Genomic DNA, 18,529 nt, shown 5'->3' with positions numbered 1-18,529 from the left:
TGACTCACACCACTAATGTCAGGGAGCCGTGTCACACGGCGCTGGCCTCTGCAAGCTGTTGCTCGCGCGGTCGCCGCTGCCGCCGCCGCTCCCCCGCGGGTGCACCAGAGTCGGCTGGTGGGGCGGTGCGCGGGCGGGGCCCGCCCCCTCGGCGCGCCGGCCCCGCCCCTCCCTCCTCCCCCCACCCCCCCACGGGCCGCAATGATTTAGAAGTTCAGGAATCCCACGTGACGTCACCGGGGGGGTGATGTAATGCACTCTAAATAGAATGTATTGTAATCTTTGCTCAGTCCAACGTGGTCCCTTCACCCGGGCTCCGCTCTTGCCTTCTCCACACTTGTTTGGTAAGTTCCTAAAAATACGGCTCGGCCACTTCTGGGGCTTTTGCATTTAGCCACTTTTGTTGCACTTGCCGCGGGAGCCATCTCGGGAACGTACTTGTTTGCAGGGGCTGGTTCTCGGCAGCAGCCGCGAGGTTACTTGGTCTAGTGGGCAGGTCACAGGGCAAGAAGTAGGGGAAGATGCGATGCATTTTTTTTTTTTTTTTGGAGGATGATCTGTGTTTGTAAACACTCTGGCGGACCAGAGGGAAGTCCGTCCCCCAATGCTGGTGGACCGTGGAATTCGGCTGTGTCCTGAGGCTACCCCAGAGACCCCACGCCGAGTCCGTCCCGGAGCGCGTCTCGGTGGCCGCCGCGCCGTGCGACTGGAGGGATGCTAACGTGGAGCGAGCGCCGTGTCAGCCCCGGCGTGCGTGCGTGTGTGGGAGCGCGCGTGTGTTTCCCTGACACGGGGAACAGTTATGAATCGGGGGTGTGTGTTTGCCTCCAGAGACCTGGCAAGGTGCGGAACCCTCCAGAAGTGCGGTCAAGCGGCGTCAGCGGTGGCGGCAGCGGAGACGGCGAGCCAGGAACCGCCCCCCGCGTCCCCAACTTCCCGGTGATGCGGCGGAACCCCCGGAAAAAGTTTGCAAACTTCCAGCGGGCGCGGCGAGGACGCCGGGTCACCTAGGGGGCGGATGGACGGGCGCGCGGGGGGCTCGCTCCCTCCCCGGTGCTGAGCCTGCTGCTGCCACCTCTCCCGCAGGGCTGCCGGCCCCAGGTGGTGGGCGCGCGCGCCCTGGGAGGGGACGTCGCTCTTGGAGGGCACTTTGCTTTCACTCCGGGCGCGGAGGGCTGGAGAGTGGCGAGGCTCTTCTCGCCTTCATTCCTCCAGCCACCTCTTGCCTCCGTCCGGTTCTCGTTGGCATCATTACCTCTTCTCCGCTGCTGCCCCAAATGACAGCTCCCGCTTTTGCCGCGGCGGCGCGGTGGCAGTTCCCAGGATACGGCGGCGGCGAAGCCCTCTTCTCCAGGCAGATTCTTCAAGGAATCGCTTAAAACTTTTCACGACGGTCTTAGAGGGGCAAGACGCACGAAGCAACCAAAGAGATGTTTTTTCCCCGTCGGCTGCATTTCGCTTTTCTTTTGCTATAGGTTTATTGGGGGGGGTGCTAATCTGGTAGATGAAGCCCCCGATCTTGATCTTGTCCACTCCTCCCTAACTTTCCTTGAACGGGTGCCGCCCCCACTTGAGGCTGGTACAGGGCCGGGAACTCAAGTGGGTCTCTTGTGTATTTCGTTGTCAGAGCCCGCAGAGTGTATGATTTTTATTTTTCCCTCCCTCTCTGACATGTGTCAAGGAATAAAGGCTGGAGACAGGTCCATTACGTCATTCTGCAGGCCGTAAGTGTTTGATTAACAGCTTCAGATACTCAAGGGTTAGGGGCTTAGAAGTGCTGACAAAGCAACTATGCTTTCCATCCCCAGCCCCCACCATACTCGTACAATCGCCGATTCCCTGGGCATCTTTATTACCCTCTCCCTCTGGACCCCTCCTTCTCCGCCCGCTCTCTCCCGCCCATACCGTTATCACTCTGGCCCCGCCTCCGCCTTTTACTGCTTTCCCTGGGGCGGTCACAGTCCCTGGAGCGTGGTGAGAGCTTCTGGCGGCTGAGGGGGGCACAGTACCTGATCTGCGGGCACACAAGCTGCCCTTTTCTATTATTTAAGAAAGGCGCTAGCGAGCCCTCTCCTCTAGGGCAAAAATAACTTAGTCCTGATAGAAAAGGCATCTCAGGAAATGTTTAGAGACGCTACGGTGGATAATACCACGTCCCTGTGTTGACTTAGGAAAACAACACACCCACAGCAAACAAAGTACTTAATTTTACATAACGCCTTCCTCTTTCCTTCCAGCAGTTAGCCGGAGGGGGATGGCGAGGTTGTGCTGACTAAATCAAATTTATCCGAAAGGCTCAAGATTAAACGTTTCATTTCCAAAGTTAGGGAATGTGAGTCTTGGAACCCGAATACTATACAATAAATTGGGGCGTGTGTTACTTTCTTAATCTTAACCTTAAGTTTCTTTATTTAAAGAGGAAGTTAAGTATGGAAGTCACTGAATCGAGCCAGAATCTCCGTATCTGGCAGTTGAAATAAAAATACTGTTTGTGACACGTTTAAGGGATAAAAGTAAAAAGATCTCCGAGGGGTGGGGGTGCGGGGGTGCAGCAGGAGTCAAATAGAAGATTTCCTAACAGGATTTTGGATGGAGGAGGGCAGAGAGTTTCAGGGCTCTCTGATTTGGAGTTGGTGAAAGTTAAATAAAGGAAAATTTATATTCTGAGTATGTGGGAATTTCTTGAAGCATGCGTGTCTTGTTATAATCAAATCTGCTTTCTTCAAAGTGAAAGCCGTGCTGTAGAGTAGGCATTTGTGAAACTCCTGTCTGGGGTCTAATTGACATCTCCTTCCCCAAGTTTGTGGCAGTGTTTATTATTTATTCACATCTAGAGATGAAATAGTATAACCCCCACACAATACATGTGCATCTAAAATGTTAAACTTCTTGTTTGTGATGCATACATAGACCCAAAGGGAAAAATGGCCCGGGTCACCAGCACTGGAGAGTGTGATTAATGATCAGTGATTTAGTGATCAGTGATTAGTGGTTTTATTCAAACTGTTACCTCTGACCAGAAGCACACATCAGAGGATTAACAGGCTCTTTAGATAAATGCTCATTAGTGGAAGGGGGAAAGCAAAGATAATAGGCATGCACCCAGGGACAACTTTCGAAGAAAATCATTCCCCGTCTTCAGAATAATAAGCTCTATTAACAGAAAGCCCTTTTAATTTAAAACTTGCTTTTATCTTGTAAATCAAAGTTAGATGTAAAAGTTTGTAGTGCCATTATAACCTAAATTTTCCCATATCCACTTGATGTGGATTATCTCAGTAGCGATATTTTTTTTTATTTAAATAAACAATTGGACCTTTAAAGCAGCTGGACCCTGACAAGTCCTTAACTCCCAGGGTTTGAAGGTGTCCCCCCTTCTAGAAGGGAGAGTGCAGCTTGCTAACTAGATGGCGCACTGCTATTTGGTGTGCTGTGCTGTGTCCTGCAGGAGTCCAAAGGAGCAAGTAGCTGCTTGCGAGGTGTTCTCCCACACTCACAACAAAGTTGATTCTGTGCAGGGTTGGAGGCTAGACAGTTCTACAAGTTTTTAGTCACATTTTCCATGTCAGTTGAATCTAGGGAGTTCAAGGCTTCTGGAAAAATTGGTCTCATTACTAAAAGAAACGTAGAACCCAGGAGGAGAGGAGGTACGGGGAGACCAGGAGGTACCTCTGGGTTGCAGCAGTGATTGTAAAATACCAGACCTGTTCTTTTTTTTTTTTTTTTTTTTTGGGCTAAGAGCTAGCTTCACGGTCTTGTGATCTGAACTACTGAGGCAAACACTCAAAGCTTTATTTTCTTCCTAATCTTGCTGGTGAAAAAGACGTTGCTAGAAAGACAGGAAGAAAAAAAAATCTTGATTGGGTGACTGCAGGAAGCAACACGTTGCTGATTTTATTCTACAGATAATGGTAAGATGATGTTTGCTCCGCTTATTAAGCAGAAAGGGAACTTTGTGGTTGGCTAAATGAGAACAATCTTGTATTTTCATAGGTGAAATTCACAAATGGAGTTCTTATTTTACGTTGACTTTGAATGTGGCTTTTGCCAGTTTCCTGGATCTTGATAGCATTTTTTGTGTGGAAGGTTTTGTGTGTGTGTGTGTGTGTGTGTGTGTGTGTGTATCTGTGAATAAGACCATTACTTTCTGGGTAAAATAATGTTCATAAGCATGGGAACTGCAGTGGGGGAGCTACAAAGCGTGTTAAATAACGTGGCAGGTAAGAATTCCCTTTTCCACAAGCTTTTGTGAATCACTTCAATAAGTACTTAAGTGCTGATGACAAAGGAGTTCTTTATAAAGAAACTTAAAAATTAAAAATAAAACAAACCAAAAAACCATCCTAGATGTGAGTTCCTCTGAAGAGAGATGCTATTGATTGAATAGTAGCTATTACTTTAGTTATAAAACTTAAAAAGAAAACAGTAAAAGAACTCAGTTGTGCCTCCCTACAAGTTTTCTCATTTTTCTTCGCTTGTAGCATTTTATATAGTTTGGTTAGTTTTAAATCCTGACTGATTCATAGTGATTTTTATTGTTGGACTTGAGTCAGGCTAAACATGTTTATTCAGACATGTTCTGTGAACAGGTTTTGAATGTCAATTACTGATATCTAGAAATTGCTTGTCAATTAGAAGTCAGTTGTAACCTTATACAGTTTATATATGAGAAGACAGTTTATTAGAACCTTCCCACAAAAAAGTGGAAACGGGTGCCTTTATTTTTTATCTCTGGGCTGTTGCAGTTTCTATTTGAATAGGGATTAAGTGAATGGTAGTTTGTCAGAGAGATTTTTCCTGTATGGATTTTCAGTTACAGTAGGTTGAAGATTTCGGTTACAATTATTTGTCGATTTCTTACACCTGTGGATTCAAAAACTCATCCGTCATGGACTTTCCATGGCTATTTGTACTAATGTCAGGCTCTTGATCTCCTGATTTCTTACCATAATTTGTTTTTTAGCAATGATGCATCACCATCCTGTCGTATTTCCTTAGCATTGCTTTGCTTTTTATTATGCTGAAAATTATTTTGTGGGTTGTGATGTTCACTGGATCACAAAGATGTGAACTTTGTGTCTGTGCTTGGTTTTCTTCTGGTTGTGCTATTAGATTAAAATTGGGGATTTGAGTGGACGTATTCTTTTTGTCATCTTTTTCTTCTTCTTCTTCACTTCAAAGCAGTGCTGTTAGCCACAAAATTAATGTGATCATGGCTGGTGTTTCCCATCTATATGCTTCTTTTGCCTCTTACAAATTGGATTTCTACAGCAATTTAAGATCTTTTTTTAGCGGCAGCTTTCTTGGATGAAGATGGAACAATGATCTCAGTCAATTCATTATCTTGTGCAGTTTGACTACCAGCTGTATTATGGGAATCAACCAATGCTTTTATAAATTAGTGTTTAAAAATTTAAATCTCGGACTCTTTCCCTGAATCCTATTTAAGAAAATTATACAATTGAGATAAGGAAATAAACTGGGCAGGGGGTGTGTGGGTAGGACAATAGCCCCAAATATTAAAATGTGAGAAAGAAGCACGTTAAGATATGCTGAACAGACTTAAAGAACCTTTTTGTGTTGCTATTTGTAAACTAAATAAGCTATCTATTTTATGGCATTGCTTTAAATAGAAACTCTGGCACTTTAAAAATGACATCATGTTTAATGTTTTCACTAAAGTGTTCTTACATTTTGTAATTAGGAAAAAAATGGGCAATTAGTGTTTTTTGAGGATCCATTAGTATTCCATTGTTGGGAATCACAAATCATGGATTTAATATAAGAAAAGTGAAGAGAAAGAGAAAGCTTTTGCAGATTTCCAGGTAGTGATAACATATTACAGAAACAAAAGTAAAAAGCTCTCGTTGAGACTCTGGGACTTTCAAACTAAAACTTTAAAAGTTAAGGATAAATTCCTGAATGCGTAAGATGTTACAGTCACATTTCTGTACTTTGCTCCTCTAAACTGACTCTGTTGCCCATTATCTTTTCTGAGAAATAGAACAGAATCAACTTAACACTTTAAAAATGCATATTTTAGTTGCTTCCTTTTACTTCCTCAAGGTTCACGTTTGTAATCTCTACCCTAAAATTAACAAGGGTTGAAAACTACCATGTTGGCATTTGGCTTGAACTAAGGAAGAGTTCCTTTTGGCCTAGAGGTTCTGTTATGAGATAGAAAGATTTGTGTGGTAGCGTTAGGCAGAACTGGAGCTGGGGGAGGTCTTCTCCTTGATAGACCTACCTCGGTACATGACAGAGGAGAGCCTAGGGCCCGGGGGTTCTCCTGGCTCACCAAGGCCCAGAGCTGGAGAGTGCCAGACTGAGCCTAGAAGCAGGTCCCTGTCTCCAGGTCGGGTTGTCTTTCCAGGAGTCAGACCACCATAAATGCCCTCGTCATGAGTGCAGCATAACCCATGGCTTTGGACGCTTTGCTCTTTTCATGCCTTTTGTTCACTAACCTTTCAATGACAAACTTTTTTTTATCAGATCTTTTGAATGAATGCCCTGACCGTATAAACCGTAGTTTCTATTCTAGTTATTTGTACATATCTGTCGTGTTAATTTTTCTAATATTGGCCTTATTTGAAGGCCACTCTTCTTCCCTGTTATTACTAGACATGCCCTGTAAAACGATACCATTCAGATTTCATTGGAGACTAAAAGCCAGGCAGAACTAAAAATTGTAAGACCGTCTCAGAATAAAGCTGTAACTCTCTTTACTTTCTGTCTTTTCGTCTTTGAGGAAGGGATCTCCCCGAATTAGCTAAAGTTGAAATAAATACTCTTTCTTGTTGTTGAGTAGAATAGCAAGTGCTATTTTCACTCTGGCAGATGTGCCTTTGCCCAGATCTGTCTGTAAGATAGTCTCTTTGCAGGTTGGTGTCTATGAGAGTGTTTAGAAGTGAATATCACTACACGAGCAGTGAGTTGAGTCTGGAAGTATGCTCTTTGAGGTGTGACTGGCAAAACTTGACTGCTCTTAGCTAGTAGAAATCATGCATGCAACATAGGGGGCTCCAGAGCACCAAACATTTGATTTAAGATGACATTTAGGTTATGCTGTATTTAGGATGGAGCACAAGAATGTCTCAACAGAAATCTTGAATGCATCTACTGTATGTGTAGTTTGGCCTGATACATAGGATTCCTTTCCAGCTCTTTACATGAACACTTTATATCAGAATTCAAGTCTCTTTTATTCTTTGATTACACCGAGCAGCCCCTGTGTTGCATGATTTCTCAAATATAACACATTTTAGCCAGTTTTAGCAATTCTCTCTCTGCTGACTTCCCAAGAGGGGGAAACCCACACACAACAAAAACAGCTTTGTTTTTGTTTGAAATAGCTGATTATTGGGAGAAATACATTTTATCTCCATTTGCCAGATCTGATGGTACCATTTTACTTTATCAAAACAAGATTTTCTTCTTTAACTCAGCAATGATGCAGTTTGGCTTCTGAAGGACCAGGTACTAACCCATGCACCAGAGGGTAGAAGGCTTTGAGGATAACATTTACTTCCAGCAGGGTACCTAGCTATGACGTAGTGTGCCATTATGAAGAACCCGATGTGCCTCACTGCAGTGACAACATTGTCCAGAAAAACACTGCCTCCTGGGGGGAAAGAAAATAGTATGGGCTCAGACTTCTAAATTCTGAGCTAGGGCTGATGCTGTGCCAGAGATGGTGCTCAGAATGCTGAGGATCGCCAGGGTTATTTATTAAACTCATGGGCAACACTCATGGGCGAGGCCTTGCCCAGCTCCACCCTAAAAGCCTTAATAACTCTTCATCCATTCTCTGCATTTTCCTTATGTCAGTATTTTTCCAGATTTATTTGTAAACATCCGTTCTAGTTGCTATGCTTTCATGAGTGACCCTGCAATAACACCATCACAAGTGTGTGCACAGACAGAGCGAGGCCATTTTTCTGTAAGGGAAATAGATTTCAGTATCAAATCCTAGAAGAAACGATGAGCAGAAGGAAAAAGAGAAAGACTTGAAATCTGATTGGTGGCAGGTGGGGCTCTGCCATTCCTAGCTCTGCAGCCTTGTGGGTTAAGGCAGCAGGAGAAGCCTCACACTGGAAGAGGGGATCCCCAAGGTGCTGTTTTGAACGCATTATGCTTCTCTTGCCAAGACCAACAAAAGAGTGTTGGTCTTGACCAGCACTGTCCAATAGTGGGAACCACAAGTGTGAGCTGCATATATAATTTTAAATGTTCCAGTAGCCATGTTAAAAAGATTAAAAAAAAAAAAAAAAACCCGACAAACTGGTGGTGTTAATTTGCATAACATATTTTATTTAACCTAATCCGAAATATTATCATTTCAACATGTAATCTACATAAAAATGCTGACGAAATACGTTGTGATGGGGGGGTTACTAAATCTTTGAAATCTGGTATGTGTTTATAATTACTGCACATTTCAGTTCAGAGTCGTCACATGTTTAAGTGCTCAGTGGCCGCAGGTACCATAACCTGTCGGTGGCATCAGGCAGTATAAATCTATACACTGTATCGATAGTTCTAATCCTGGCAGCCCGATAGAACTACCTGGGGAGTTTTTAATAAAATACGAATACCTTCCTTCTCCCTTCCATTCTGATTTAATTGGTTTGGGGTAGGGACCCGGGCCTCTCTCTCTTTTTTTTTTTAAAGCAACAGAAATATTTCTAAAGTTTAGCCAGGGTTGAGACTTGCAATTCTAACTGATCTCTAAGGAATCTTCTACTCTAATATCCCATGATTCTATTTAAGGAAAGGGATTGCAGTAAAGCATTTAGAGTTCAAAGGGCAGCAAGTGGTTGCTTATCGGTGTGCTGCATGCTGCCAAACATGTTTCAGAGAATGCAATTAATAAAAATTACAATGTACAGGTTACATCTTTTAGAAGATAATTCTTTGTGCCACAGATGAGCTCGGTTTTGTGTTAAGTTTCCAATATGGATTGTGTAAAGTGGCTTGCTTCCTGGGACGTCTTAATTTATGATTTGGTTCACATGCAAACTCTTCGAAAGCCTCTGTTTTGGAAAAAGTCAAGATCACCACATTTCAGTTGTTTGCTAGCTTACCGCTTTGCCCCAGATACGACTTGCCTTTAGCTGGTCTTGGAGGGAAACTCTGAACTCTATTTGAGACATCTGGATCCCTTTGTGTGTCTTCCTTCTAAGCTTTGTCTCATTGCAGCGACCAAACTTGTTCTCTGCTCACCTCAAGATGTTAGTTATAACCCCCCCGACCTGAGGTGCTCATTCTCTTTGTCATCCTTTCAGTGTTAGAAGAATCAATATTTCTCAGTGCACACCAGAATCTTTTCCTTTCACAATTTTAAAAAAACAATGTACTAGCCTGTGCAATCAGTAAATGATGTGAAGAACCAAAAAATAAAAAGAATGAAGAATTTCTAAACTCCTCACCCCTCTTCTTTTGAAGTCAACAAACAGCATTGTTTGTGGCGGGGAGGAGAGATCTCAGGGACGGTCCCTGGTGACTTCATTCTGCTGAGAGCCTCTGCATTCCCGCATTCGTGAGTCATTTCACCCTGAGCCTCTCTCCTTATCCCCTGCATAGCAGTCTGCTTCCAAGTACATGTCTCCCTGACCACGTGCTTTGAAAACATGACTTTAAACCGTTTTTAGGTACAAAATCACACGTTTCTCTACATTTTGTGGGGATAGTATTGGCGTTTTCTGTAATGTCATTCATCCAAAGAATTTTAACCTCCCTTTTTAAACACACAGTTTTAATTCCCATTTTAAGGGTGGAGAAACTGAGGGACTGACAAAGCCAGGCATCATGTTCATTAATTAGAAGGGCAGTCAGTGTGAGCAAAAACTCACACTTCTTAGCGCCTAAACACTCTAGATGGCTTCCAGGTGGGGGTTTCTCACTTGTGTATGCTGTTGCATTCGTCTTTGACTTATAAATAATGTTCTTTCTGATGCTTTTCTGTGCATTATTTTCCTGTCACTTTCTCTGCTAATAACTCTTACTTCCTAGCTTTAGGTTACATGTCCAGACCTAGATGGGTTAACAAATCAATATGGGTATATCAGCCTCTTAACATGGAATGTGTTGTAACCGTTGCATGGAGGCATCTGCTACAAACCTGTGTTTTTGGTGGTATCTAGGGAAACTTTCTTCAGGCTACTTTGTGAGTGACTCTTAGAGGTCTTTGTGGAGATACCATGAGATTAAAGATATAAGTTTTCAACTCTTTTGGGTATCAAAAGGAGAAGGTTTTAGGTATTCATTTTTGAACAGAAAGCCTGTAGCCTTAGCTCCTGAACCGTCTTTAATAAAACATTTTAACTCTTGTTTACCAATGTCCTGTCTTCACACTTGACCTGGAGCCATCTGCTTTGGAGTATTTGGTTTTTGTTTTCTCCTAATAATGACTAGGGTTGAGCTTGGCCATTTGCAGTTTCTCTCTGCACCTCGGCATCTTCAATGGCTGAGAAACAAGCTGGGATTAATTGTGCAATCTGTGACCAGTGCCTGGGAGGGGTTATTTTGAGTCCCTTTCTAAGCATTATACTACAGATAAAGCAGTTTTAGTGTCCACACATGTATGTGGTTATGGTGGTTAAACTTGTATGTAAATAAAATCCTTAGCCAGTAAAAACCAGAGTGTTACAAGCATGTATACCGGTAAATGGAGTGGTCATCTTTTTGTCAGGATGCCCACGGGTAAATTGTTCCTCCTTTGGAGCAGGTATCTATTTGTCACGTTGATTTAGATGCACATATTGTTGATTAAAAGATATTGCTAGATTTAAAAAAATGAAACCATCTTTAAGACACTCTTCTAATAAGGCCTGTCGAAGCACACACTGTTTACAACCTCATCTCCCAGCTTTGCGAAGCCAGATGACTAACCACCACCATCCTCAGGGCTGGGTTGGTGGACGTCATCAAAGATGACGGTGGACAGTGTTTTGGCACCATGAGGCAGCCTGTAATTTGAAATCGTACTTTTTGCTAAATACCCATGCTAATCTCCAAACCCTTCAAAACATTAAATACAAAAACAAAACAAAACAGTGATGTCTGCCTATTGGATGGAGGCAGCACTGGCAGGGAAGCACAGTTATTTTGTGCCCCAGAAACACTCACAAAAATCGGGGAGGAAAAAAACATTACATGTAAATTCCTTGATAGGCCCTTTGGAAGGGACAGTCTTAGACAGGTTAACCCTTTCACCCAAGATGCATTTTTACTCTTTCTGGGACATATGCTTTTTTTTTTTTTTTTTGCTCCTGAAGCACAAAAACTATAATATCTTTAAAAGGAAGGCTGTAAATGGATGTCTCATCTTTGTTTAACATTTAGCAGATATTTTAGGAGGTATATTTAGGAAATCTTACATTCCTCTACAGAATTCTAGTTATTTAATGTTTGTTGAAAAAATGGGTGATTCTGGAGATTGGTTGCACAACAGTGTGGATACACTTAACGCTATTGAACTGTGTGCTTAAAAATTGTTAACATAGTACATTTTGTTATGTGTCTTTTACAGTGATTAAAAAAAGGAGGGATGGGAGTTCCCGTTGTGGCGCAGTGGTTAATGAATCCGACTAGGAACCATGAGGTTGCGGGTTCGATCCCTGCCCTTGCTCAGTGGGTTAAGGATCCGGCATTGCCGTGAGCTGTGGTGTAGGTCGCAGACGTGGCTTGGATCCTGGGTTGCTGTGGCTCTGTGGCTGTGGCGTAGGCTGGCGACAACAGCTCCGATTAGATCCCAGGCCTGGGAACCTCCGTACGCCGCGGGAGCGGCCCAACAAATGGCAAAAGACAAAAAAAAAAAAAAAAAGGAGGGATAAGGTTTGCTTGTACCCATTCCCAGGATGGAAGAATAGAACGCATAGACTACCAGTTCACAGTTAGGTCTAGCAGCTTTAGTATCTTTTAAAATTTTTTTTTTAAATTATAGTTGATTTACAGTGTCATGTCAATTTCTGCTATACAGCAAAGTGGCCCAATCATACATATATATATTAAAAATATTTTTTATTAAAATATAGTTAATTTATAATGTTGTCTCAATTTCTGTCACTTCAGTGTCTTAATGAAAGGAACAGAAATCTAAAGAGGACTTCTGTACTTCAGGCCAATGCAGAGAGGTGACAGATGTGTGATATGATTCTGACATATTAGAGAATCCAGGAAGGACAACAGCTAGGCACATGTAGCACAAATTGCCTCTTTTCTGGAGACCGGCTTGAATCTAGATGGGACCTGTACATAGAGAGCTAGATCATTTAATTTGAAAAGCACACCATTTGGCATTGTTTGAACATCTCTACTTATACTGACTTGATTGGCTTTCTCAGTACAAGGATACGCTCAACCGAGAGCAATGAAAAAATATAGCCTTTAGTTATGTAAAGGAATGTAAATCTACAGTTTCCTCCCTTCCTCCTTCCTTCCTTCACCAGCTATTTACTGAGCATCTATTATGTGCCAGGTACTAGAGATGCATGATCAAAAGAAGACATAGTCTCTCCTCCCAGATCTTACTGGTAGGAGAGACAGCACATAGATCATTGAAACAGAAGGTTGTGGGAGGGTGGGGGGATGCAGACCTGGAGACAGAAAAGCCCAGCGAGGGTGCTAGTGTGGTTGTCCAGGCAAGAAGTGAGAGTGGCTTGGGCAACGATGGTGCCAGATTTAAAAGCCATTTGTGAAATAGGATTGATATGACTGGAGGATTGATTCACTAGGATATAAGGAAATGGACAGGGGTTTCGTCATGCAAAGGGAAGAGGGAGCCAGGCACGATAAGCCTGACCCAGTAACGAAGTCTGGGCTGTCCTTTGGGATGGCAGAGTGGGGGAGGCCTTCTGGCCCAGTACCCCACGTGGCTTGTGTCTGAGTGCTTGGAAGAAAAGAGAAAACAACTGAACAAAAACTCAAAGAGCAGCCAGAACTAAAAACTGCAGCACAGTTGTTGGGCTGTAAGGCAGTGCAGTTTCCACCTTTTGTGTCAGAGAGGGGTACGTACCCCCTAGGGCAGCCCCAGCTCTAGCACTTGTGGGGTTGAGTACAAGGCCAGGGGTGTTGGGTTGCTAGGCTGCTATAACAAGGTACTACAAACTCTGTGACTTGAGCATTTGAGATTTATTCTCTCACAGTTTGGGGGCAGAAGTCCAAAATCAAGGTGTCAGGAGAGTTGGTTCCTTCCGAGGGCTATGAGGGAAAATTGTCCCAAGTCCTCTCTATGGCTTGTTAGGTGGCTGTCTTCTTCCCGTGTCTCTTCGCATTGTCTTCCTCAGGGGCGTGGCTGTCTCTGTGTCCACATTTCCCCTTTTAATAAAGAGGCCAATCATTTTAACTCGGCTACCTCTGTAAAGACTTTATCTCCTCTTCGTCACATTCTGGGGTATTGGAGATTTGGACAATTTGGATTTCGTCTCATAACAAGAAGTATGCCCATCAAGAAGGCAGCACCCAGGACAAGTAGTAGTGGGATCCTCCACAGGCTGGCAGACTGGGAGTTGTGTGAATCATGGTCAGACATTTTTTAGCACGAGTTAAAAATAAATGTCAGAAGGACCCCCACAAAAACTTAGAAAAAGTCTCCAAAGTTGGGGGTTTATACATGACCAGGAATGGATGAAGCCAACAAAAGAAGCCTATTCTTTAAAACAGATGTGTATGTACGACACTGATGAATGGATTTGCTGATGTGGTCATTGTCCTTGGTTTGGCCTTGAATTTGTCTCCAAAGTTTGTGAAAGAGCAGTGCCAAAAGGGCAACACCAACTTTTAACCTTGAGAACAGAGAATGAAATACAACTGCAGTTTGTCACCCTGCCAGGCTTAACAACCATTGTTTTGATGTGCTAATATTTACTGACAAGGACAAAAGCCACTCATTCCTATAAACAAGAGACACACCAAGTTGAACATAGATGATTTGATGCAGGAGGAAAAGTAATTCTGCTTTTCTAACTGTTGATGGACAGTTTATGCCTATGTGCTACCTCTCTTTTACACAGTGGCAGCACAGAAGAGAAAATTCCATACTTTAAAAACATATCAGGTGTTCCCATCATGGCTCAATGGAAATGAACCCGATCAGTATCCATGAGGCCAAGGGTTTGATCCCTGGCCCCGCTCAGTGGGTTAAGGATCCGGCATTGCCGTGAGCTGTGGTGTAAGTCGTAGATGAGGCTCAGATTTGGCGTTGCTGTGGCTGTGGTATAGGCCATCAGCTTTAGCTCTGATTCGATCCCTAGCCTGGGAACTTCCATATGCCACGGGTGCAGCCCTAAAAAGCAAAACAATAAAAAAATAAAATATAAACATACCATAGTAAAAAACAAATAACCAATTTAAAAATGGGTAAAGAATCTGAATAGACAGTTCTACAAAGAAGATACACAGATGGCCAATAAGCACACGAAAAGTTGTTCAGCATCCTTAGTTATCAGGGAAATGCAAATTAAAACCACAGTGAGATGCCACTCCTTACCCACTAGGGTGGCTATAGTAACAACAACAAAAAGACAGACAATAGCAAGTATTGATGAGGATGTGAAGGAAACAGGAGCCCTCATCTGCTGCTGGTAGGATGGTCAGATGGCACAGCCACTTTGGAAAACAGTTTGGCAGTTCCTCAAAAAATTAAACATAAACCTTATGACCCAGCAATTCCACTCCTAGGTATACTTCCAACAGAAATGAAAACATATGTCCACACAAAAACTTGTACATGAATATTCACAGCAGGGTTATTCATAATAGCCCACACATGGAAATCACCCAAAGCCTATCAGCTGATGAGTGGATAAACAAAATGTGGTCTATCCATATGTTGGAAAATTATTTGGTCATAAAAAGAAATGAAGTCATGCTGCATGCTACAACATGCATAGATCTTGAAAACATTTGTGCTGAGAAACAGAAGCCAGACACAAAGGACTCCATATTATATGATTCACTTACATGAAAGGTCCACAATAGCCAAATGTATGGAGACAAGTAGATTAGCGCTTGCCTAGAGCTGAGGGCGGGGCTGGGGACTTGAGGGTGACTACCCGGCTACATCGGTGGGGGGTGGGTGTGGGGAAAGTGTGGTTTCTTCTTGAGACAATGAAGATGTTCTAAAACTGATTATGTTGATGCTTGTGAATCTGTGAATATTCAAAGGCCATTGGATTGTAAACTTTAAGTGGTGAATGGTATGATATGTGAATTATATAAGTCCATAAACTGCTAAAAAAGATAACACATAGAGAAAAATATAGGATGCTCAATTTAGTTGGCAAATATGCCAGGTAGGGTGTTTTGATCCAACAGCTTCTCTATGTATTGGAGATATGTTAAGATGAGCTGTGGAGAAAGGCCGAGAAGAGCATTTAGACTTTGGTGACAGGAGTGGTCAACTATTGAACATCTTGTAGGTCATGTCATGTGTCTCCAGCCCATACCTCTCTCCCAGGTGAGTCCTGACCTCCACTTCACCTCGGTCTTTTTTTCCTAGGTGGACGGCTGCTGTTCCTTAATGTGCACGTTGTTTGAACATGAGCGAGTCCTATACCATTTCTCCTTCTGACTCACCCATTTCAGTGAGGGCTACCATCGTCCTCTGAGCCCCCAGCTCAAACTGTCGTGGCGGTTGCTGACTTTGCCTTTTCCCTTGGCCGTCATGAGATGTCATGCCAAGTCTTCTAGATCCCACGTGAACAGTGTCTTTGGTTTTATCCTTCTACCCTCTCTTCTTAACCAGTTCCTTCTCTGAGCTGAGAATGAAGGGGATCAGAATTATCTATTGAATCTTTATTGAGCTTACTCTCTTGCTCTACCATGTCAACCTCCATAACAAATCTACCAAGAAGCTGAAGTTATCCTTTTTTATAGATAAGGAAAATGAGGCTCAGAGGTTAAGTGACAAACCAGATAATGTGACAAAACCTGTAGATGGAGGAGTTGGGGTTTGGAACCATTTTGTTTGGTTGCTGAGCTCAGACTGTTCCCATTCTGGGTACTAAATGAATTGTTTCACTCTAGGGCTCTGAACATCGCATTTCTCTGCTCAAGAGCCTTCACCAGCATTTGTTTTGAGACCTCTTGGTCAGCTCCAACCACCATCCCTGTGGTACACCCTATATTCAGGTCAGACCCATAATTAACTCTTGCTTGTGTTGACTGCCTCTTTGCCCTGTTCAGACTCTCATCTCCTCTGGAACATCTGTTCTTTCCCCCCAACCCCTCACTCACCTTCTGCCTAGGGGAATACTCATCTCTAGATCTCTCAAACCAAAAACTGGATGCAAAATTACTTAATTCCTTAGTGCTGTGTCAACATTTTTTCCTATGATTTAAAAAAAATCTTATATCGTGGTTATTTTGAGGTTTGTCATAACTTTTGTCTGCCGGATCATAAGTTCCATGACAGCAAGAATTGACTCTTGCTCAGTTTCAATTTCCCTCTTAGAACTTAGCACATAGTCCCTTACATAGAGTAGATGGTTAATTATTCCTGAGTGAATTGACTGTAGGAGGACTCAAACATTATTGTTTGTCATGAATTTCCTCTTATCAGCATGAGCTGTTTAATGTCTGGCGAGTGCTCCTGGGAGGACCAGCCTTGGGAGATTCTTCAGGTATATTGATGGATAGTCCCATAGCTTAAAAACTATTGTAATAGTATTTTAGAACTCCAGAGATGGGGTGAGATGAGTAAATCACAGGTTTTCACAACCCTAAGGAATCACTGATTTTTCATTTTTATAGTCTCTTCCATACCTTGTCCAGAGGTGAACATGATTTTTAAATGGTTTCAATCAGAACATAGACACATTTAAAAATTCTGCTTCCTTCACTTAAAACTGTACCACAGACATTTTTTCATGTTTCTACATAGTTTTCAAAACTATGATTATGCATCATATTCCATTGAGTTGCTATACCATAATTTCCTAACCATCCCCTATTGTTTGACATTTAAATTTGCTGTGGATTTTTTTTTTATGATTATAAAAAACACATGACCAGTCTTTTGGCAAGAGAAATATATACTCTGAAGACCTTAATCCCCTTCCCCTTCTGCTGGCAGAAAATCTTCCTTTGGAGTTGGAGTTGAGCATAGACAACAAAGATTATGACAGAGACCACGTTTGCCTTGGGCAGCCTCTCACTCCCTTTATTCCTCTTATTTCTGCCCCCTCTTCACCTCAGCACATTCTGTTCCACTTCACTGCCTGTCATAGAGCCTCGGCTGCCCTCCTCCCCCAGACCCTGACCTATTTATCACAAACCATGCCTTCTTTCCTCCTCCTGATCAGATTTCTCTCTCCTTCTCTTACTTCTCCAGAACTTCAAGCTTAGGAAGGTATTTGACACAATCTGTTTCCTAGGAGTGTGACATTTTATGTAATCTGGCCATGGCCATGTAATAGACCATCCAAGTACATTAGTAAAGGTATAACTTCGTGCTTGCTGTTTAGCTAGAGTTCTTCCAGCTTCTAAGGGTATGGTGGTGCATCAACAGACAACTTCTCTACACAGAGATACACCTTACAGCAGTTAAAGAAACTGCTAAAAAGAAAGATGGAGCCAAGTGAATACAGTGTGTGCTTTCATCTTTCCAGATGGAGTAGTTGCAGAAGGCGACAAGTAAGGACTGCTGAAGGGAGGGCACAGTTCCTGCTAAGATCTGCAGAAAGAGCTCTCAGGCCAAGCGAGCCTCTCATACTAAGGCTCTGGTGCGTAGGCAGAAATGGAAACAACAAGGAGGTAGTGGGTGGCCAGATCATGTCGGGGAGTGTGGACCACGTTATGAATGTTGGATGTTAATCTCAGTAATAAAGGAAGCCATTGGGGAGTTTCTAGAGGAGAATCCATCACTTCTAAAGACCTCTCTTGTTGTGGCTGAAGGACAGACTGTATAGGGTGTAGGGGGGCAGCAAGGAGACTTGTTGGGGGAAGAGGCCATGGCAGCTGGGACTAGATGATGGTGGAAGAGGTGGTGAGAAGGAGTTTGGCTTATTTTGAAGGTAAAAGCAAAAGGACTTGCTGACAGATTGGGTGTGGGAAGAAGTAAGAAGTCAGGGAGGGTGCTAAGGTTTTTGATCCGAGACAGTGGGAGGATGGAGTTGCCATCAACTGAGATGGGGAAGATGGTATGTGGAGGTTTGGTGAGGAGGACGCAGAACTCAATTTGGGGCATGTTACGTGTGAAGAGCTGTACAGTAGACAGTGGGATGCTGAGTCTGCTGTTCAGGCGAGGAGTTGGGTCAGGATCCCTGTCTTTGGCACCACATAGGCTTGCCTCATCTCATAACATACAGCCCCAGCTTCATTAGAATTTTTGGTGCTTGAAAGCACCAAGCCCTTCTTAGCCACAGGGCCTTTGCATGTGCTGTGCCTTCTGCCTGGATTACTGCTGCTTTTCCCTGGTTCTGTAATCTAAATTAGGTCCCCTGTTAAATACTCACACTACCCTCAACTTTTCCTTCACAGCATTTATCAGTTTTCAAATGTATATTTCTTTAAGTGATTTTTAATTTTT

The 18,529-nt window shown here is 43.1% G+C and overlaps 1 protein-coding gene across 4 annotated transcripts in view; it reads left to right on the top strand.

The window, feature by feature from the left end:
• Positions 227–18,529, top strand: part of CREB5 (cAMP responsive element binding protein 5) — a 423,962-nt gene continuing 405,659 nt past the window's right edge. For 2 of the 4 annotated variants that reach the window (XM_013985747.2, XM_021078566.1), the window contains exon 1: positions 351–3,911. In XM_013985747.2, the coding sequence (XP_013841201.2) occupies positions 3,909–3,911 (3 nt within the window). In that variant the 5' untranslated portion in view covers positions 351–3,908. The other 2 variants (XM_021078565.1, XM_013985749.2) reach the window with 2 other exon arrangements.

Source organism: Sus scrofa, chromosome 18 (genome assembly GCF_000003025.6).
Source record: "Sus scrofa isolate TJ Tabasco breed Duroc chromosome 18, Sscrofa11.1, whole genome shotgun sequence".
Classification (NCBI taxonomy): Eukaryota; Metazoa; Chordata; class Mammalia; order Artiodactyla; family Suidae; genus Sus; species Sus scrofa.
Note: the sequence above shows the minus strand (reverse complement) of the source record. Positions and strands in the feature narration are given on the sequence as shown.